The following is a 21,760-nucleotide window of genomic DNA, read 5'->3' as shown; positions in this document are numbered from 1 at the left end:
GCGAACAAAAATGAAGACGTTATTTGCCTGTTATCTTAAACGAAACTTTATTTCACTGAATGTTCTTTGACACTTTTTCTATTTCTTACATGTATAGTGAAACTAGAATGGTTTTAAGATACATAAACACAAAGCTAGAATTACACCAACCATTGTTTATCTCCATTTCTTCATTGCTTTTTAGAGCTATTCTAAATTTTCACAACCACTTGTGTGTGCACTGGGTAATAGACTGTTACAGAAGCAAATGTTTAGCCATAAGACTTGTAAAAACAAAGCAAGTAAATACCTGATATACAGACAGGCTTCGTTCCACATTCACTAACTGCATTTTCATCAAGCATAATAATAAATTGACATGATTTTTTTTTTCCACCCCCTCCCGACAGGATTATTTCAATTCATTGGAGCATTGTCAGAGTAAACAGACGGTCAGCAATAATGTGGAATGGTGTCTTCAACTACAATATGTGGAATGTAGTGGTGATAAATGGTATTGTGACACTGAGCTTTTTTTCCTTAAGTGAAGGACTTGGCCTCTCCAAATTAGACCTGATTTTTGAGGCGATCATTAACACAAGCAATCTTTAACAGCAGAGAGATGCACCTGGGTAAAAAATGTTGTCAAGATTTAGCAATTTAGGTTGTCTGGTCTTAACTAATTCCCTTTGATATTTCTAAAAAACAAGCAGATGCAGCCACAGATACTGCAAGAGAAAGCCAGGCACAGATTTTTTTTGTTGGAGAAAACAACCGCTTTAAGAGGAATATTTTTGCAAGCAGGGTTGATACAGTGTGGTAAGACATTTTCAATTAACATCAATAAAAGGTTACTTTAGGTTTTACATACAGATGATAGTCAATCTTGCAAAATACATGGTACCACATTAACGCATACAATTTTCATTGTACTGAGATCAAGCAGCACCTGAACAGTGAGTAAAACTACAATGACAATCCATACTTAGTTCCAAAAAAAAAAACAGGAGCACTGTCTTTCCAAAAGCCTAATTCATGTGGAATGTATGATGTCTGACAAATCTAACATGACAATTTAAGGGGTCCCTTGAAACTGTGAATTTGTGAACATGATCAAGGAGCCTTACACCAATATGTCAGTGTCACAATACAGCTGCCTCCTTTCTGTATGAACCCACAGCAGAATTGCAGTTAGTTGTTAATACAGGATTGTACGAGTGTCTGAAAATACAAACACAAAAACTGTTTTGGGATTGTGAAGCAAATGGGACGCCTACCATCACAGTGATTGGTGGAAATCAACTGCCAGTTTAATTACCATACAATAAAACCTGTAAATATCATGAGGAATCACAAATAAGAAAATAACAAAAAAAAAAGGGATGAAAAATGCACAACAAACTAGCTGGGACAAAGGGATTTGGAAGGACGATTAGAATTCACAACACCCCCCTCCCCCCAGACCACCACACATACACACAATCTTTCACATCTTTTCATACATGCTCTCACTACATACAGACATACACACAAAAGCCGACAAAAAACAACAGCAACATGGACTCATTAATCAATACAACATGTTTCCACAAAGTGACTGAATCTGCTAACTGAAAAATTACCCTGTCACCTAACAGTGAACTGAGAGGGGTAAACTAGTTGGTCAGGAGCAATTCAGGCTGCTTGTCATACAGAAGTGGGAGGAGCTGATGGAGTGGAGGGGGATGTATATAAGCTGTCTGTGTTTAAGATAAGAGTGTAGGTGGATTAACAGTGCAATTCCATTAGTTTTCCCCATCTCCAGTCTCTCCCTCATCTGCTTGGTTTTCTGATGTCCACAGCTGGTAACAGAGAAAGAAAATAATGTTATAATTAGCTTTGAGTAATACAGTAGGATCAATGAGACACAAAACAGTATGGTGCTTAAAACTCACAGTCAGGTTATCCCTTAGTAGTTGCATGATCAGGGTGCTGTCTTTGTAAGAATCCTCGTTCAAAGTGTCAAGTTCAGCAATGGCGTCATCAAATGCCTGAAAGACAAATATTACACTTGTTATTCAAATGTTTACAAAAAATCCAGCAACATTGTAATATAATATTGCCTTCTAATCTTATTCACAGTAAACCTGTAAAGGATTTAGAAATTATGACATTGGGCTTCAGTCCATACCGCCTTAGCCAGGCTGCAAGCCTTGTCCGGGTTGTTGAGGATTTCATAGTAGAAGACCGAGAAGTTGAGGGCCAGGCCAAGCCGGATGGGGTGTGTTGGCTGCATCTCCTCCTTGCTGATGTCAAATGCTTGCTGGTACGCCTGCTGGGAATTCTCCACGGTATCTTTATAGTGAAAGAGAAGAACAAAAATATATATAGTTGAAAAATGCTACATGTGGGGGAAAGAAACTGCAGACTTGGGGATAATTACCCCCACTGATCCCTTTCATATAGGGATTTGACCCCTTGTTATTAATTGTATTAATGCAGCTCTAGGCACATGGTCAGTGAACACATCTCTTATGTTAAGCATGTCCTTACCCTTCTTTTTATCTTCAGAAGCAACCTCAGACAGGTATCTATAATAGTCGCCTTTCATTTTCAGATAGAACACCTTGCTCTCGGCAGCACTTGCATTGGTAATGAGAAAGTTGTCCAGTAGCCCCTGAAAACAAAAGTTAAAATAGTTTAGTTATGTGATATTCAGAATCAATTTCAAACAAGCGCCATTTTCACATGTGAATGATTAAGTATTGAATTACAAAACAAAAAATACAAAATCCTTACAAGCACATCACGGCAGATATCCTGCAGCTCAACTTCAATCTTCTCCCGGTATTCGCGCGCCATCTGCATCTTTTTTTCATTGCCCTCCGTCTTCTGCTCAATGCTGGAGATGACACGCCAGGATGAGCGGCGTGCTCCTACCACATTCTTGTAGGCAACCGAGAGAAGGTTGCGCTCCTCATTTGACAGCTCCGTATTTTGCTCTGTCACCGCCTTCATGGATGCAGCCATGTCATCATAGCGCTCAGCCTGCTCGGCAAGCTTGGCCTTCTGTACCAGGTCGTTCTTATCCATTTTCTAGACTGGTGGAGAAGAAAAACAGTATTAGGATGTGTTGTGTATAGTTAATCAAAAAACAGGGGGAAATGTTAACAACATACCTCACATTGGCATTTATTTTTTTCTTTTAACTTGTATTATTAAGTTATTTTGCTTTGGCTTCTAAGAGAGGTTACCATTGGATTCAAAGGAAAGTGAGGATAAGCATTGCAAACTGGGCCCCATGGCAAGTGGGTCAACCATACACATCACTGGCTAAGGCTAGCTGCTAGCTAGCGTTTGTCAATCCTTCCTAGTCCTTAACCCCAATTAGATTTAATGTGACTAAATCAAATCCACTCACAGTATCAACAACTGCCATATTGTAAACTATAAATAACAAAACTGTTTCAGTGGCTCTTTTAATGTCGTTTAAATCGACAATTAGTACACCAAGCGAAGCATTCACGGGTCAGGTTTTAATGCCCTCCCTTTATGTTGCTAGCAATGCTAGCGGAGCGGTACATTGTGCTAACCGATGTCAAATATAGCTTGCAATGTGCGACCGATCAGAATCATTATTAGTTTTGTACAATATAAATATGACACCTAACATAATTAGATACCGTTATTATTTCTCATCTGTCGTATTAATGAATACGCACAGCGAGTGGAGGAGTGGCTAACCATTTGCTAGCTAGCGTCGTCTTAAAATGTAGCGTTACAGTGTGTGACGGTAACGTCCGTCCGCTAGGCCAACAAAAGCAACGACTGACTTTCGGTTAAAAAACACGGTTAGGGTGTTGGCAATCGGCATTTGCTATTTTTTTATTATACACAGAAAACATAATTGTGTACTCTAACGCGTTACCTTCACGTTTAATTCATTTTTAGCAGCTGTATCACGGCCCGCCTAGGCTGACGAGCCTGTCAGAACAAAGTGTCACGGAATCCGACCGTCCGTTAGCTTGCTGGTTAGCATGAGCTGCTAGCCAGCGCGCTAAACCGTTAGCCTTTCACAAACCCAGCTCGCTATCATGATGGCTTCTCAGCAGGATTCAACCAGACACGATGAAAACGCCATTCTAACATTAAGCTACGAATGAAAATATGCTCTTATATTGCGCCTTACATAAGTGCGATGTTCTTACACTTACAATATTGGTGACTTTTAGTCCTGCTTTTTTTTTTCTCTCTCTGGACGATTTAGCCTCCGTCCTCCGTCTCGCTCAGCGTATCGTTCAGGGCAGTACCACTTCCGCTACACTGCCCGTTCTGTTTCCTCTTTTCTCACCGCACATCTGCCTTACGTAATGCTACCCCTGCTCATAAGCTAAATAAGATAATTAATATAGCCTACTGTAAAATATAATAAAAAAACACAAGTTATATGTGCGCTTAAGCCATATTTGTTTTATCTGGTGGGCTTTGACATAACCATTTTCATTATAGATTCATTCAAACAACAAGGTTACATGACGATTTCTATTCCACACTTTATTCCAGCAAAAAACGCATATTATCGTTAATGCGGATCTTTATCTGGCAACGGCTCCTGGTTAAACTCTAGACACAATTACTATATTAAGTATTTTCAAAGATATCAGATGTATTTATGTTGTGTGTTTGAACATGAGAGCTCCCGCATTTATACACCTTACATAACTATACAGAATGCTGTGCAGGAAATTGGTAAACGTATTGGTTATAATTGTACGGTTACATTTTATTATTAGCATGGCCCTTTGTACATGTAAGACAGTTATTTTTGCTTTCAGCCTGCACAGCAAGGTCAAACGTTAAGGTCGATCACAATTGTAACCTCTGTTTTGCACAAACACTAGCCCAGTGAGCCTACATTCATAGACTCTTTAACATAATTGATCTGTCTGAAGCACAAGCCATAGAAAAAACATCTCTAAACCTGAATATGACTTTCTTTTCTTTACCTGAGTGACATTAGGGATCTAAGTTATGATCATTACTGTTTATGTTTCAGTTTTTTTTTAAATTATAGTTTAAAAAAGGTCATAATAGTGAAACATTCCCAGAGCCAACAGAGAACGAACAAGTCTAAATACTTTAACAAAACTGAAACAAAACAATCCTCTAATGTTAAAGGCTGTAAACAGTGATGTGGAGTGGTTTTGCACAATAAGGAATCTAAAATATTGTACTGTTGATCAAACTTTTTGATCCATTTTCTGTCTATCAATTAATTGATTGTTTCAGGACAATACAGAAATGTTGATCATATTCTGTACATGTCCCTTGTAATAGAGAAACAAACCTCTGCTAAAGAGTGCATTATGTTTTTTTGTTGGTGTTTGAACTGAGTCATACCTTTAAATAGTGTTCTCTTTCCAGTAAGTTGCTTGCTTTGCGAAATAATTTCATAAATCACAAAAAAATCCTTTCAAAAAGTACAGAATATAGTCTTTAGAAATGCCCTGACGACTGAGAGCAACACTAACGCAGCATGTATTGAGTTAAACTTTGCTTCATTTTCTTACTTACTGGCAGCTACATAAAAAGCTGGAAGGAAATGTTTCCTGCTCACATATAACTCAGGTCCCAGCTTGCTGACAGACACTCTCTTCTCTCGACACCAACTAAGAGACAATGATGCAATTAAGGACTTTATTTTTTACATCCATACTACTGCCATGGATATTGTCTACTGCAGCAAAAGACAAATACATGGAAGTCAGAAGACCTAAGGTAATTTTATCTTTAAAGGTGTATACACTGTTAATAAGTTGGTAGAACTAATGCATAGTCCTCTTGAGTTGTAAGGGAAAGTATTGCTGCTATAAGGGGTTCTCCTTTTTACAGGAAGACACTGCAAACCTTCCAGACTATGACACTGTTCAAGACTCTGTCACTGACCCAGCAGCAGCTCCAAAAGCTGTCGGTAAGGTTTCTTTAAATTGAATAAATCGTTTTGAACAACTGTTTCAATGTTTATTATGCAATAGTTGTTGAAGCATTTGTATTTTTAGGAAAATGTAGCTAAAGCAGTGTTATGTAATAATTGGGTCGATCAAGTGTCCCCATCCAAACTGTGTGTGTTGAGCTTGAAGCTGCCATCACATTGCTGAAACCTATTACTTGTGATCTTTTCAGACATGCCAACATGTCTGCTTTGCGTTTGCCTGATTGGATCAGTTTACTGTGAGGAGGTGTTCCCTGAAATGTCAGCAGTCCCAGCACTGCCAAAAGAAACAGCACATCTCTACGCACGTTTCAACAAAATCACAAAAATAAGAAACCAAGACTTTGCAGACATAGGTAAATACAAGTCATTATAGTTTAGTTAACTCTTCAGTGAATGTGATCTTTCAAGCCATCTCTCTTTGTTTTATACTCCAGCCACCATAAAAACAATTGACCTAACTGGGAATCTCATCACTGAGATAGACGATGGAGCTTTTTCAAAACTTCTACTTCTTGAGGAGCTCATTCTTGGAGAAAACAAACTGACTAAACTGCCTATGCTGCCTGCCAAGCTGATTCTTTTCAATGCCAATTTCAACCAGCTTAAAACCAAGGGCGTGAAGGCAACTGCTTTTAAAGTAAGATCCCAAGTTAAAATGTTACAAACATTATGTACATTGTAAGTTTGATACAGCAGGCAGCCCGACATAGTGGTCTTTTGTTGTTGCAGAAACTCACAAGACTGGCATATCTTTATCTTGGAAACAATGAACTGACAGCTGTGCCCCAACTTCCAGAGTCTCTTCAGGTTGTGCACCTGCATGTAAGTTCATCTGCAATACAATGAAATCACAGCAAATTACTGTAGAAAGAAATTAACTTATTTGTGTTTGTATTGCCAACAGTAGTAGCTACTTGCTGGGCCAATATTGTGGTGTCCTGTGTCTGTCCTGCAGAACAACAAGATCTCAACAGTAACAGATGAGACGTTCTGCAGAGGGAACTTCAGTTATTACGTCCGAACCAACATGGACGAGGTGAGGCTGGACGGGAACCCTGTGGTGCTGTCTAAGCACCCCGATAGCTTCACCTGCCTGCAGGCCCTCCCTATCGGATGGTACCACTGAAATGACCAAAACATGCTTTTGACGGTGGTAAGCCCTTCTGAGGAAGATTTGCGTCAAATTAAACATGCAGATATAAAGATACTAAAAATATTGTTTACAAAATGTGTTTCAATTTGATATACTCACAATGCTTACAGTGCAAGTCCATATAAACGCAATGTTACAGAACGTCAGGATTTAAACAAGGGTATAAAAGAGCTTGTGTTTTGGGATGTTATCAACCATTATCTAACACGTGTGCAAAATAATCCAAGATGTCTTTAAATACAGAAGATAATTTCTTTATTTGTTAAGTACAATTTGGCTTGGCTGTTTTCTTTGAGCAGGTGCTATGCAATGTTTTAAGAATTTAACTTCAGTATCCTATAGGCCATTCTGGAGATTATTTAATTCTTTCATTTGAGCTACCATTATTATTATTACTGCAAAGGTTTTCTTAATCTGAAGACAATAAACGTGCATGTTTCTCCATAAGCCTTTCACTCATAACGTTCACATGGTTGTTGTTACATGCTATGAAGTCCATTCCAGCCTGTTGGAAACAGTAGGGAGCGAGAGTCCAAGAATATGTCCTTAGGTGACACAGCAAGTCCACATAGTCTGGCCATTGTTCACTTGGGTGTAGGCTCATTAAGAACTATTAAACCATCAGCTATCTTCTTCTCGTAGTCCCGTTCCGATTGTTTTCTTCGGTAGACATCATCTGGAAAGAAAACAGAATAAAGAAAGTACAATGAGACATTCCACATGCTTTTTCTTGATTGTCGAGTTAAATGTTCTTCTATGAAAAAAGCATACATATGATTTATTCTGCAAAATAAAAAAAGTTTGCAACTCCAGAAAAGGCTATGGGTTCAAGGAATGAAAATAACAGATGAAAGTCTGTTCTCTGTAGAGAAAAACAATTTTCTGTATCCCTAAATGGCTTTGGAAAACTACAGGGTAAAATATGCAGGGTAGCTTTTCTCCCCACCTCTTTTTTCTTTTTTAAACACCAAAGAATTGTGAATCCTTTTAGTTGTGCTGGATTGGCACATTTGAGCACATCTGGAATAAATGAATGCGAGTTCAATGAGAGTACACATAAGGTTTAATTTCCTTTTTAAATATTTTTGAGGGATCCAGTAGCACTTAACTCTCTACATGGGTTTCTACAGAAATATCAATATGTGATATGAAGCGCTGGACACATAATTATTTAATATAAAGTTATATTATAATACATATTTATAACAATAAATCATATAGAAAGGGACCACATTTAATTTAAACAAATACTATGTATTGCTTTAAGTGCATTCAGTTCGTTGGGTACATACACTTCTGTAACATTTTGAATTGAGGGGTACTTTTATAACAATATCATCTGGGATTTGTGTTGTCATATATTTAATTATCAACACCGAGAGAATGTAAAGCTATATTGTGGATTTAATTGTTTCTGTAAGCAGCTGTAGGCTACATGCACTGCCATAGTCGGACCCACTGACTGCTGTGAGTATTTATAAATACTTTTTCCACCTTTCTCTCCATTTTTCAATATTTCCTAATGAGAGTGGGGAGGAGAGGAAAGTTTGAGGACATGTTTGAAATGTCAACAAGGCTGCTTTGTGCCACATATTCAGACAAGCACAGTCCTAGGCAACTGTAAACAGACTGCAAGTTAATGCAACGTGCAACATGGCAATCTGTACGTCACATTATATGTAGGCTAATGCTCTTATTTGTCTTTATTTACATTTAAAAGCCTTTAAAACTCATCATATAACTCACATACCAAGGCAATGAGCAAACAGATGTCACTGTCATGCTAATGTCAGCTAGCTCAAACACGAAGTTTAAATGTTAGAAACGAACTAGATTCACACTCACAGAAAGTCTCTTTTCCTATCCTCACGTTGATCATGATCCACTCCATGGCGCCTCCGATGCAGAAGAAGATGGGGAGAAACCTGTACGTCCCTAGACTTTGTTTCCCTGGGACAAGGCTCAGTAAATATTGTATGTTGTTACTCTTCATTCTGGCTAACAGATATGTTACCCAAAACAGGTAATGTCAAGATAAAACTGTTTATAATGCAGGGGGGACTGGAGGGACTATGGTGTTTCAAAGTAATAGAGCAAGCGTGAACCTCAACATGTCCTTTACGCTTGTTACAAAATCAACGGACGTGAGACATGGGGTGCGCTCGTTTTGTTACCTGCAGTAAAGAAAAAGAACAGAACTTTCTAGAATGTATATAGCACTCTACAGTAGCTCGATGTTGGAGCTTAAAACGAACGCACCCAGGAAACGTCGTCACATCCGGTTGTGTTTAGGTGTCAAGCGCTACGCTGTAACTTCAAAATGAATGCAAAGAACTATAAAATACAGTTTTATCCGACGATTAAACAGCTGAGAAGGGCAGGTTTTCTCCTCATATAAAAGATGGGTTAAAGGTCGCAAAAATATAATAGTTTTTACAAATGTCTATCCTGTGCAGACATTTGATAAATAATTGCATTTCAGAGTGAGAAAAGCTTTTTAAATACAATTATAAACACAAAAATATTATCGTTTTTTTTTTTAGACATTTGGCTCAATTTTTTTATTTTTGAAAGTCATTAGTTAGTCGTGAAATTGCCATAAAGAAATAATAGCAATTACATGATGTAGTAGAGGAGACTAGTGTATCAGTATTATGTCAAAACTTTTGGTCAATAAAGGGCAGACCTTAGATGAGTGGTTATGAAATGTTAATTCAATATTGAAGGTACCTTCATACTTTTTTTGTCACCTGGTTGCTGCCAAAAGTAGCTACCAAACTAACAATAACCTGGGATTATCTGTCAATTGAGTCCTGAGACCATGGACATCTTCATAATGTTTTCCTTTTTTGTGTCTTAAACATGTTATACATTGTAGTATCATGAACACAGACAAATTATTAAAGCATAATGCAAATATGTGTAATTGGATAAAGCAATGCAAATAACTGACAAATACATATGTTTTATTTTGGCAGGAATAATCAAACACATCACTGTTGATATGGGCTCTAAACTGTAACAGTATGGCATAATACTTCAAAGCCCACAACTACATATACAAACACAAGACCCTCAGACACATGCAACAATGACGAGAGGTCTTCAATTATAGTACCATACAAGGAGATAAGACAGGTAAGAAACTTATTTAAGATCTACTGTAAGTTGGGCTAAAGATAATCATAATTTATTATGAAAAAAAGGTTCACTCCTGACAACTCAGGATCCAAAACAGTCATTTGTTTAGTGTCTGCAGTCCAAAACATGACCAAGACAGCTTATGTACGAGGAACAATCATTTTACAATATCCCCCTTTCCCTTAAAATTGGGATCATAAGTCACATTATTCTTGAATTCGGAATAACATTTTGCCGATATTAAACCACATTTGATCAAAACTATTCCTTGAAAAAGCAAGATTTCCACATTTGAGCATATCTGGGGTATTCTTGTGTCCCTTTATAAATACAATGAAATAAAAATCATTGCTCTTGTACATGGGGTCTTTCTGCTTCAAACAAAAATCTTTATAGTAATAGTCGTCAATTAGGAAATGTTTTAAGTAGTGGTAGTACAACTAAGAAAGTCTTCTTGCAATTGGAGGTGAATAAATAGAGAATTCCTATTTTCCACAGTTGGTATGCCATCTGCCTGGACTTCGAGCCTTGTCCCACTGTACCACCTTGGTCAAAATAAAAATAAATGATTACTAGTGACACAGACATTTGAAACAGATTTCAAAATGTGTTGTTGTTTAAACAGGACATGGGTAATATAAAGACAAATCAAACAGCAGTGTCACGCACAACAACTGTGCTTTAACTCAGTCTTCAACTTTGCGAGCTGGTCTACAGAAAGTCCAGTGATGCTCCACCGTGTTCTCGTTTGCACGCTCACTCATATGATGCACACGGGTGTTGCGGATGGTGAATCCTTGTTTCATGATGTAGTCCATGAGGTGAACCCTTAGTGAAATCTCTTGGTGATAGTCACATGGTCCGAAGGTGAACGACACCTGGCAGTCTCTGGTGTCCATCATGTGTTTGCTCCACTTTGTAAAGTTGTTGGAAATACCTTCCAGCAGGCCGTGAACTTTTGTGGTTATGGTTAGCTGTGTGATGATAACAGCGACTGGATTTGAATATTTTGAAAGTTTCCGAGTGCTTGAGAGCTCCACGACCTGTTCATAGATGTCGGGAGGGTACAGAGGCTTGGGGTCATGAAGGCAATGGATCAACGGTTCGATCTGGTAGAAGTCCGCCTCTTTCCTTAGTAGGTCTGTCTCTGTGAAGTCGGCAGGAAGGGTAAGCTCAGACGTCCGCAGAAAGTTCAGGATGTACCGAAAAAGTGTCCCATCACGATCAATGAAATAATTCCCTTTGGAATCGCGAGTAGTGGGGAAATCTCCCCGGAACATTGCACCCAGCATGGAGTCTGGATAGCGCTGCAGGGTAGATAAACTGGTGGTGTACATGTGACCTCCCACGTTCAAGGTAACAGGAGAACTCATCTAAAACAAAAGAGGAACAAGATAAGGATAAGAATTAAAAAAAGAAAATTATTTTTAAATTTGCATTACTATATACAGTAGTACAGTAGTTCAATTACATGAACTGTGTGAATTTCAGCTGCCAAACTAGCTAAAATAAATGGAGTTCAATACAACGCCCCAGCAATAAATCATGTAGTTTGTCGTACTGTGTGTAAAAATGTTTTGCATTATAGTGAGAAGTGTTTCTAACATATCTCTGGGATTAAATATTGGAAAAACACAATGCAACACAATTCAACAGCACCACAGATTCTTAAATGATCAAAAAGGTTAAATCAACACCTCACTACATCTGTTTAGATACAATCCCAACATTTCAACCTTACTGCAGGAAGTTATGTGGTTGCATTGTTAGATGCTAGATGTAAAACTACTCTGTCAACAGAGTGATTTTAACTTTTCTTTCTGTTAAAAAATAAACCTCTTATTCTAGTCTGATTTCTATCCATCTCTTACCCTATGGCCCCAGTCTCCATTATCCATTTGTAGAACAATACCCACTTGGTCAGAACCAAAATAGAGAAGGGACAGATACGCTTTGGTTTAATTCAATTTCACCTGTGGAAAAACAGTCAAATTTACAAGAGCTGTCACAAAGATATGCAGAATATGATTGACACAATCATGACGACTCAGTAAAATCATCTTTTTGCAGTACAGTGCAATGTTTGCATAAACGACTTGTGCTCACGTTGTGGATTAAATGAACAAACACTATTCAGGCATTTGGGATTTATGTTATTTCCAGTCAATTTATGCAAGATACATGAATTGTAACTCTAAACTGAATACACGTTTCTTTAAAAAATATTCAGTGTTCTGTTAAACCAACAGTCATTATTTGTAAAACCGCAGGTCCATTTAGAAACTGTTTAAGAGCTTTTGATCATACAATATCATTTCTGCAAAAATTATTTTTCCATATTGCCTGTATGTTGATATATACCAGCTGGAAAACTCCATCTGCTGATGAAGGCAGTGTGAAATTATCAAAAGCTCCAGAAGCACCTGACATTGTTTTGTTAAAAACCTAGTGTAAAAGTAGCCTTCCAGTATTGCTGCATTTTTCTAATTTTTTCTATGAAAATAAAAGGAAGTTGGCATATGAGCTGAACAAAATGCAATTTAAAAGATGCAGGATATTATTGTGTAAATCCAGCTGGGATGAACTGAGATTAGAAGCGTTTAATGCAATAAGAGCACCACAGTGGAACGGTTTTGTTTTATAGCTTGCTAGCTAGCAAAGATAGCTAACTGTTAGCAATCTACGAGCCGTTGACGTTAACCGCCGTGTTTCTACTACGGCTGACGTCGGGATTAATTTATTAATAAATTAGACTACCGGGAAGTAACATAGACGTTTAAACAAAGCCTTACCGGAGGGCTTTCTCGGTTATTTGTCTTGTTATTTTGTCCAGATTACAGCAGCTTGCGGTTCGTGTTTAACTGCACAGTCAAGTGATGTTTGCCTCTGGTCGTACCAGGCAGCTGTGCTCGACTCCAGGCTGCAGCAAAACTGCGCACACAAGGAGGGTGATTGAAGGGGGAGGAGATTTTAACGACAGCCAGGAGGCACCTCTGCTGCATGAATACATTCACAGTCACACACATCCTACAAACAGTCACACACTGATAAATGCATGGCACCTTTATTATCATGATGCGGTTGACATTACAAATTCAACGCAATGCACTTTCAAGAAATGCTTTAACACTAACAACCTTGCTTTTACTTTTTCACGTATATCTGTTTACATGTTTACATGCATGACACGTACAGGGAGCACGTGTAGCATTGCAGGGGAAGGACATTATTGCAACTTGCAAGGCTTGAGTTTAGTAGGATTTCTTTGTGCCACCCCTGGTGTCTTGTTGCAGGATGATGAACTCTAGGATGAGTTTGGCTGTCCGACAAGGCCTCTCCATCACCACAGAGTGTCCACAGTTCTCCAGCAGGTCCACTCTGCATCCAGGTAACACTTCTGCAATGACTGCAGCTCCAGAGACATCCACCACCTGGAAAAGTGCAGGATAGATAAATATGTTTATGCAGATATGCAACTGAAGTATCTTTATTCAGGCCCAAGTAGCTTGAGAAACCTGAGCTGCCTCCTTCAGGTTATACATTTGTATACAGCAACATGACATTTGAGTTTATTAGCTTTCATGTCTACAGTTAAACTGAATAGAAGTAGATTTCACATTATTTTAATGTGACGGTATGCATAGATTATTATGCATCATAAAACATATATAAACTATCCATATGTTTTCTTAAACGCACATGCACCCATGCATTTAAACTCGTATACAACCATCTTTTACATACGACCACGCAACTCATTTAAGGATTGTTTTAAAAGCAATATCTGAATGTAATCACACTATTATTGGAACATCATACTTTACCTGATCTTTTTTTCCCCATATTACTTGTAAAGGTGCAGTTATCTGATGTAAGTGCTCCTGTAAGGCATATCTTGATGGTTCACCAACAATCTCCATAAAAACTAAATCAAAGAAAAGTAGGTTTATTTATATGGACTATGCTTACATGGGAAATCCTAAGAATTTGGGAACGAACCTTCTTCGTAAAAAGTGTTGTGAGGCTGCCGAACATCTACCAAACCTTGAAGAATCTAATAATGACAGCACATGCATACAAATAAATAACACAACCGTTAAATAATGAATTGAGGTGATTATTATTATTATGTATATTTTCTGTAATCATTGATTGAGAGTGTATGCAAAGTGAAATCCACAATGATTTTGAATTTCATTTTTAAAATGTGACCTGCTGTGGGATTTTAAAGCGGACATGAGAGCAAAGTCTGAACATATCCTCCATCTCCTCGGGGGTAGTCGGGATCAGCGGGATGCTCAGTGTGTAATTGCTGTGCTCCAGGTCCTGCAGATGATTGTCAAATTTGGTCTCGCAGGGGTGTCTTATACCTGCAAAACAAAATAGGTGACAAGAAGGTGATAAGGTTAACTGGTATTTAGTTTGGAACAATACACAGAAAGAAAAATGGAAGCAATTAAGGGTGTGTGTCATAATATCATGTCTTGTCTTTTAACTATTAATGATCAGTATTATGTTACAACTTTTAGAAATACTGGTAATCCAGTGAAAACTTCTCTAAGTCATAGGCAGAGAGATGCTATGGATATGGTGGACATCCGTTCTTGCCGAGGTTCACAGTTGGATCCTTTTGAGTAATTTCCCACATCTTTCAATCTCCACACCTCCTGGTTGTAACCGTAACGCAGGTTTCCTGCGATGTCACAATGTCATCAGCAGGGTTATTTTGTCAAACTTTGAAAAGCTCCCTCCAGAGCCTTATAAGATGTGAGAGAGTCTATTAAGAGTAAACAATATGTACATGGTATTCTTTCCACACACACGCTTACACACATACAGAGTGACTGACCGTCTGGACAAATGAGAGTCATGCTGCAGATCTCTTTTTGGTAGCAGGCTGCGTAAACCCCGGCTACATTTCCCCCCATAGAGGTTCCAACCACATGGAAAGGTTTCCTGTTTAAGCGAATGGTTTCCACAAACTAAGAAGAAATAAAGACAAAAACAGATGGAAGGACTCTGGGTACCTGAGAAATGCAACCTTAATATTAATTCATCTTTCTTCGGTTTACCTGATGGATCCTTTTGACCTGGCCCTGAATGGAGTAATCCTCCGTGTTAGTCCGGGTTGTTCCCTCATGACCAGGCATGTCCACACACACTATGTGCAGATGTTTTGGTAAATACTAGAGCAGGACATTAGAGAAAGTATAGTTTAAGACCATTAATGTATGCATTGAACCAAGAAACGCCAAGAAATGATTGGAATGACAATAATTGTGTATCAGTGATAAGTGCACTAACCTTGACAACACTGAGCCATGTGTCTTTGTGAGCAGAGAAGCCATGCAGCATTAGAATAGATGGTCTCATCCCAGGCTTTCCTCTGCAGGCATAACAGAACCGATAACCACCGCAGTCTGCATAGCGCACCTGCAGGCCCAGAGTCCTCCTCCAGTACCTGAAGAGGAGCAGGTACATACACGCTTATACACACAGACATTATCAAGTGATCATGAGCTTTGATGCAATCTTTTAAGAATTCAAGCTGCCAATTTCTTTAATGCTAATGCTTGAAAACATTTAGGGTTTCATGTTGAGGCACATTTTGGATTTTGGAATTTAAAAGAAATAGACTAGACATTTTTGTCCATAAAAGTCACAGTAACCTCCGTGAAGGACAAACTAACACTATTTTACATTAAACTATCACCCTAAGATGTGTAAAAAATGTGGCAAAAAACCCACTGACAAACATGTTTTTAAATCAAAACCAGGCTATATTTTATGCAATACACATTAACACAGCTAAAATGATTGAAACATTTTAAATTAAAATGCCAAACTGAGGCACAATGTTTGATTAAATGTAGGCCTATTGTGTGTAGTGTCTTTTTGTTTCATTGGTAGTTGTTTACAATTATTATTTGGCGCTCATATGAGAGAATTCCCCTGGGGTATTAAACATATACATGGAAAGGCAAACAACAGAGTTATTGACTTTACCAGTAATACACCTTAATGAGTGCAGAGGGCCAGAGGAGGAAAGAAGCAACAAAAGCCAGGATGGGAATTGCCAGTGTTCCCCCTGCAATGATAAACAAGTTCACCACCTCCAGATCAGCTGCCATGGCTCACCTAAAAACACAGCACACAAAGGCATTGAACACATGCAGTGTCTCTTAAGCATCACATGTTGGGGGAGGGGGAGAGCCAGTTTATGTACAATGTTTTGTTGGTAAATAACTCAAAATAACATATGGAATATCTTTCTATGTGATGACAAACAGTTTCATAATTGTAAAAACTTACTTTTAAGATGAGTTTTTTCCCTCCCTGTGTCACAGGCAGAAACATGTGATCGCTGGGTTTCTGTTGATTACTTCTACGGGTTGCAGTTCATTTAAAGGTGTTGTTGATGCTTTGAGAGCATGAATAGTCAACTTATCTTACTGATACTGTGAATAAAACTAAACATATTATTGTGGAGTGTAGTTGGTCCCGGCAGTTTGCTCTGGATAAACTCATTGATTATTACTCATCATTGGATGAAACCGGGCCACATTACTCGGTCAATCTTTTAAAGTGAACGTACAACAGGCCGATCGTTGCTTCAGTCCAGGCAGTACACTATAAAAATGTACACACTGTGAAATAGATAAACTATTTACAGCCTTTAACACAATAAACCTACAGTAAAGGATTTTACTGGTGAGTATAATGATTATCGACTATTTTGTAAGGGTTCACAAAGGGAAAAACATCAGATAACAGTGGCAACATTCCAGGGCTTTTCTTTGCACAGACCACTGGGTGTCATTACATCCACAGCATGTGAGATGTCAGCTCTGCTTCAGTTGACAGTGAAGCTTTGAGGGAATAGTGAACAGACTTTTTCACAGCCACTCTGAGGTTCCCTTTACTAAAGGGAAGAGAAACAAAACGGACGAACATTGCACCTCCATATTTGCACAATAATGAGTCATTATATGTCTGGAAGAGTTTCAAACCAAAGCAAACTGAACAGGGTGTAGACCAAAGCCATATTTTAATGTACCTTTTGTACATTTATGTCATACAATTCTCATTAAATGAATACACTGGAAACAAAAACTAAATATGTGAATTCTATATCCCTGAAAGCCACAAACAAAAATTAAAATACACAGTCAAATGTATACCTCAGCTTTATACCTGCCAATCATCTTCTTCTTTTTATTTATTGTTGCATCTGTATTAAATCTGTATTGTGAGTATAATACAAAACTATTCCTTAAATGACTATTTTTTATTTGTATTCTAATATTTGCTTACTTAAGGTCCATTCCACTGTTTCCAGAAGTTCCCTAATAGGGGTGGGGGTGATGTTTGGATGAAAGGATTTACATGTACAAAGTTAAATAAATAACTTACATAATAAATTGACTTCAACATGAATGAGTAGCAATGTAAATGTAAGCAAAATCAAGTCCAAGATCACACTACACTCCCATCTAATGCAATGTGCATCTGCCATTCTGCTGCATCTCTGGTCCACTGCCGATGACCTACATACAAACTAGAGCAGAATAAATGGACACTGCAACTCTGCAGAGAGGCCCGGCTTGCGTGGGAATGATTCTCACATTTGGGTTTATATAGGGAGAAGAGGCTGCTTACATGTCATCCCCAGGTTGTCTGAATCTAACGTCATATTATTATCCTGCTCGTCAATTTGTATCCTGAGAGAGATCCTTGACACTGCAAAGACTGCGGATTCTGCTGAACAGAAATTACAATGTGGCACAGAAATATGTGTCATGTCCCTTCATGCGATGTGAAATCAGTGATTTGCTCTGGAGCTATGACCTTATAAGACATTGCAAAATTGGAAATTTAGCAACAAGCTTCTCATCCTGTTGAGTAACATGCCTCCCCCTCCACAGACCTATTATAAGTGTGGTCTGCATGCTTAAAAAGCGTAACTGCACGGAGGGCTTCACGCCCTGCCGTGGTGCCCTTGAGCAAGGCAGTGGACATCCCCCTTCCCCCCTCACTCCCATTGCTCCCCGGGCGCTGTACAATAGCTGCCCACTGCTCCTAGTGCTAGACTCCTGGTACTAGGATGGGTTAAAAGCAGAGAACACAGTTCACTGTGTGTGGTGTGTGCTCTGCATGTGTGACCATTAAAGAGGGTTTCATCCCTCCCGATATATATATATATATATATGTAATCTTCCCGGAGAAGTGAAGGCCCCCACAGTCNGTGTGTGTGTGTGTGTGTGTGTGTGTGTGTGTGTGTGTGTGTGTGTGTGTGTGTGTGTGTGTGTGTGTGTGTGTGTGTGTGTGTGTGTGTGTGTGTGTGTGTGTGTGTGTGTACATGTATTTGTGTTTTTTTTCAACCTGACCACATCAGATCTCTCCCAGCATCCATTACCACTCATATATATTTTTTACGGTAACAGCACTTGATGGACTAATGTTCTATTAAGGATTAATGCAGCATTAGTTTGAACACACATATATCCTGAGGTTTCTTTTAAGGGAAATATTTCCACACTGAGACGACCACAGAGTTTGAGGCCCCTCTCATGCATTTAACAAGAAGCTTCAAGCACAAAATGACTAATGACATCAGCTTTACAATGCACATGTGTTGGGATCTGGGAAATCTCTTTCTCTTAAGCTGTTTAAAGCTCCAATATGCTCACTAGTTAGTCTCTAGTTTTGTCTGTCAGTTGTTGCAGGTGATTCTTTCTGGAAACAACACTATGAGAACGGTGAGAGTCACTGTGATGTAGACACAATCCAATCTAGGGGTTTCATGCAGAATGAGAGGGACTTGGGGAATTTAGCCATTGTAGACCATTTCCATGCACAAAAACCAGAATAACACTCTACAGGAAAGGGGAAACCACAAAGAGCATAAAAGGGCCCCTTTAAGACTTTTTGACCTCTTACAAGTCAATGTTGAAATAAGCCAAAATTCTAAAAAAGCGCAATTCAATTGTTTGGTGATGTTAGTAGTAAAACATGCTAGTGTAAATAATGTATTTAAATAATAACGCATACAGTATGAAGGGAAGGCCATAATATGAGAATATATAGACAAAATATACAAACTGACAGAGAAAAAAACCAAAATTGATGTCTGCGCGTGACTGAGAATACGTGTCACGTGCACACACACACCAACAAATGGAGCAGAGAGAGACATTTTAGTCCATTTGATCTGTTTTTAGTTGCACTTTCGTCCTGCTTTTGGACGATTTTATTGAACTATGAAATGCTACTTTTGGGTTTTTCCAAATTAAAATAGTTCACAACACATTTGTTTTTGTTCCCAACTTTGGAAAGTGTAGGAGGCCTTAGAGCAGACTCAGTGTCCCAGACCAGTCCACTCATTACCTTTGATGTTTTTACTGACCCTTCATTTTATTTTCATCGTTGCTAGAACGGTTTTTCTTAGTAGACATTTTCTTCTTCTTTAGGTTTTTGTTTTCACTAGTTTATACTTATTCTGTAACTACTTTACGGCAGTTTGTCCGGCAGTTGCTCAGTCAGTAGGGGCTTGGACTGGGAGCTGTAGGGTCGCCGGTTCAAGTCCCCGACCAGACCTAAAATATGGAGTGTGGACTGCTACTTGGAGAGGTTCCAGTTCACCTCCTGCCCTGCCGTGATGCCCTTGAGCAAGGCAGCGGACATCCCCCTTCCCCCCTCACTCCCATTGCTCCCCGGGCGCTGTACAATAGCTGCCCACTGCTCCTAGTGCTAGACTCCTGGTACTAGGATGGGTTAAAAGCAGAGAACACAGTTCACTGTGTGTGGTGTGTGCTCTGCATGTGTGACCATTAAAGAGGGTTTCATCCCTCCCGATATATATATATATATATATATGTAATCTTCCCGGAGAAGTGAAGGCCCCCACAGTCAGTAACTCAGATCATCAAACCTCTGATATCATGTTGAAAAACAATAAGTTCCTAGCATGGGAAACTCTCTTAAATACTTGCATCCAACATTTAAAAAAAAAAATACAACTCAGATGAATTATGACCGCAATACTCCTTTAATGTCCAGCCCTCCTTCAAACCCCAGATCTCCAATTTGTTATGCAGCCTTTTGTTGTAAATGTATATCCGCAGCAGGGGTTCAGAGTGTAAACAGGAATGATATAAAACAGCTCTGTTCCCATTCAAATGTATTTGCAAAGGGCTCAAGTCGGTGTGAAGAAAGCCTCAAACCAAGACAAGATAACCCCATTCAAAGCTGAGTAGTACTCCTTATGACCGGTATTAATGTAGTAGTTTATAGTGTAGTAAACTATAGCTTAGAGGTGTATAAGGAAATTGTATTTTAAGCATCAGCATGCAGTTTATTTTAAAGCATGTCTTTATTTGGGATTCTGGTGTCAAACTTGACATTTCTGCATACAAGTCCTATCACTAGCACAAGGTGTATATTTGTTGAATTTGGGGTCTTTTTCTTGAACAGATGGAGTGTGTTTATATGATATATTGGACACACATGTTGCACCCTTCAAGTCCAGCCTCATCTGCCAGAAAAGTGTAATATGTCCTCATCTTGTGTATCAGCACCTCCAGGAGTGGCTCAAGGGTTTTCCTGTCATACAGGCCAAGTCTGGCACCACATTGTGTGTTTTCTTTGTACCACTGGGAATGCTGTTGGTACGCTCAATTCTTTGGGCCGGCTGACGCACACCCTGTTCTCACTTGAGAAAACCTCACTCCCCGCGGAAAACACTCCCTTCAACCTCAACCTGTTTCTTTGAATGCCATCCAAAATACAAGGAGCTATCAGAAGGGTGCAAAACAGGAAATGTGAGATAGTTGTAACTGAACACATTATCTTGCTTAAGAGAAGAAGCACACATACTTCTACAAATATAGTTCCCTTCCCCTAATATTATCGGGCAATACACAGAAGAACCGAGCACTTCAGACGCAGGGTTCCTGGAAAGATATCAGAAGTAAATGGCAAACATCTCCATAGAACTTGGTGGCTTTAGAGACGGCCTGCTTACTATGCATTGACTATCATGGTGCAATTATAAAGTTAATATCTTTAAATGAGGTCACTCAGTTCTTACAATAAAACACAATAAACTGTATATGTCAATTTGTTGGGTTCTTATTTACAAGGAACTGAGCAAACCAAATATAAAGCAGCAAATTAATATATACAGTATATATTCCTTGATATATTTGAGATTTTCTACAAAATCATAATGCATGCAAATATGTAGTCATGACTAAACTCTGAATGAATACCAAATAAATGATTGATAGTTATGTATTACACCAGTTGCTTATGTCAGTAACTGGTAAGATACAATGCTCTATATGGCATGCATTTAAATTATATTGTCATGTCATTGAAAATGTCTTGAAAAAGAAATATCCATTATTACAAATATTGGTGATAAGAGGTACTTTCTTAGGGGTACCCACCATCACCACAGAATGATGAATTGTTATGTATCAAGGGCAGTTATCATGCATTCAACAAGGGGC

General features: G+C 38.7%; 5 protein-coding genes across 7 annotated transcripts; 1 reads left to right on the top strand and 4 right to left on the bottom strand.

The window, feature by feature from the left end:
- Positions 1-30: 30 nt before the first annotated feature.
- LOC104956317 (14-3-3 protein beta/alpha-1) lies at positions 31-4,282 on the bottom strand. 2 transcript variants are annotated; one of them, XM_010783794.1, is made up of 6 exons: positions 4,173-4,282; positions 2,758-3,059; positions 2,512-2,635; positions 2,150-2,313; positions 1,914-2,009; positions 31-1,820 (listed from the first exon to the last, which is right to left on the bottom strand). In XM_010783794.1, the coding sequence occupies exons 2-6, from the start codon at positions 3,049-3,051 to the stop codon at positions 1,764-1,766; spliced, it is 735 nt and encodes a 244-aa protein (XP_010782096.1). In that variant the 5' UTR covers positions 3,052-3,059; positions 4,173-4,282; the 3' UTR covers positions 31-1,763. The 2 variants fall into 2 exon arrangements, with proteins under 2 accessions (XP_010782096.1, XP_010782097.1); XM_010783795.1 differs by lacking the exon at positions 4,173-4,282 and adding an exon at positions 3,887-3,966.
- Positions 4,283-5,571: 1,289 nt separating this feature from the next.
- On the top strand, positions 5,572-7,823 carry ognb (osteoglycin, paralog b). The gene is made up of 6 exons (XM_010783792.1): positions 5,572-5,736; positions 5,851-5,929; positions 6,142-6,306; positions 6,388-6,590; positions 6,683-6,775; positions 6,909-7,823. The coding sequence occupies exons 1-6, from the start codon at positions 5,638-5,640 to the stop codon at positions 7,077-7,079; spliced, it is 810 nt and encodes a 269-aa protein (XP_010782094.1). The 5' UTR covers positions 5,572-5,637; the 3' UTR covers positions 7,080-7,823.
- uqcc5 (ubiquinol-cytochrome c reductase complex assembly factor 5) lies at positions 7,345-9,278 on the bottom strand. The gene is made up of 2 exons (XM_010783793.1): positions 8,952-9,278; positions 7,345-7,782 (listed from the first exon to the last, which is right to left on the bottom strand). Exons 1-2 carry the CDS (start codon positions 9,097-9,099, stop codon positions 7,691-7,693), a joined length of 240 nt encoding a protein of 79 aa, XP_010782095.1. The 5' UTR covers positions 9,100-9,278; the 3' UTR covers positions 7,345-7,690.
- Positions 9,279-10,051: 773 nt separating this feature from the next.
- Positions 10,052-13,198, bottom strand: kctd6b (potassium channel tetramerization domain containing 6b). Of its 2 annotated transcripts, XM_010783790.1 has the most exons (3): positions 13,040-13,198; positions 12,119-12,220; positions 10,052-11,620 (listed from the first exon to the last, which is right to left on the bottom strand). In XM_010783790.1, the coding sequence occupies exons 2-3, from the start codon at positions 12,143-12,145 to the stop codon at positions 10,934-10,936; spliced, it is 714 nt and encodes a 237-aa protein (XP_010782092.1). In that variant the 5' UTR covers positions 12,146-12,220; positions 13,040-13,198; the 3' UTR covers positions 10,052-10,933. The 2 variants fall into 2 exon arrangements, with proteins under 2 accessions (XP_010782092.1, XP_010782093.1); XM_010783791.1 differs by lacking the exon at positions 12,119-12,220.
- A 137-nt stretch (positions 13,199-13,335) lies between these two features.
- Positions 13,336-16,378, bottom strand: abhd6b (abhydrolase domain containing 6, acylglycerol lipase b). The gene is made up of 8 exons (XM_010783789.1): positions 16,254-16,378; positions 15,552-15,708; positions 15,320-15,433; positions 15,097-15,229; positions 14,460-14,617; positions 14,247-14,301; positions 14,072-14,172; positions 13,336-13,678 (listed from the first exon to the last, which is right to left on the bottom strand). The coding sequence occupies exons 1-8, from the start codon at positions 16,376-16,378 to the stop codon at positions 13,499-13,501; spliced, it is 1,023 nt and encodes a 340-aa protein (XP_010782091.1). The 3' UTR covers positions 13,336-13,498.
- Positions 16,379-21,760: the final 5,382 nt, after the last annotated feature.

The sequence above is a fragment of the Notothenia coriiceps genome, unplaced genomic scaffold (assembly GCF_000735185.1).
Source record: "Notothenia coriiceps isolate Sejong01 unplaced genomic scaffold, NC01 NC01_scaffold00025848, whole genome shotgun sequence".
NCBI classification, from domain to species: Eukaryota; Metazoa; Chordata; class Actinopteri; order Perciformes; family Nototheniidae; genus Notothenia; species Notothenia coriiceps.
This window is presented reverse-complemented; position numbering and strand designations above follow the sequence as displayed.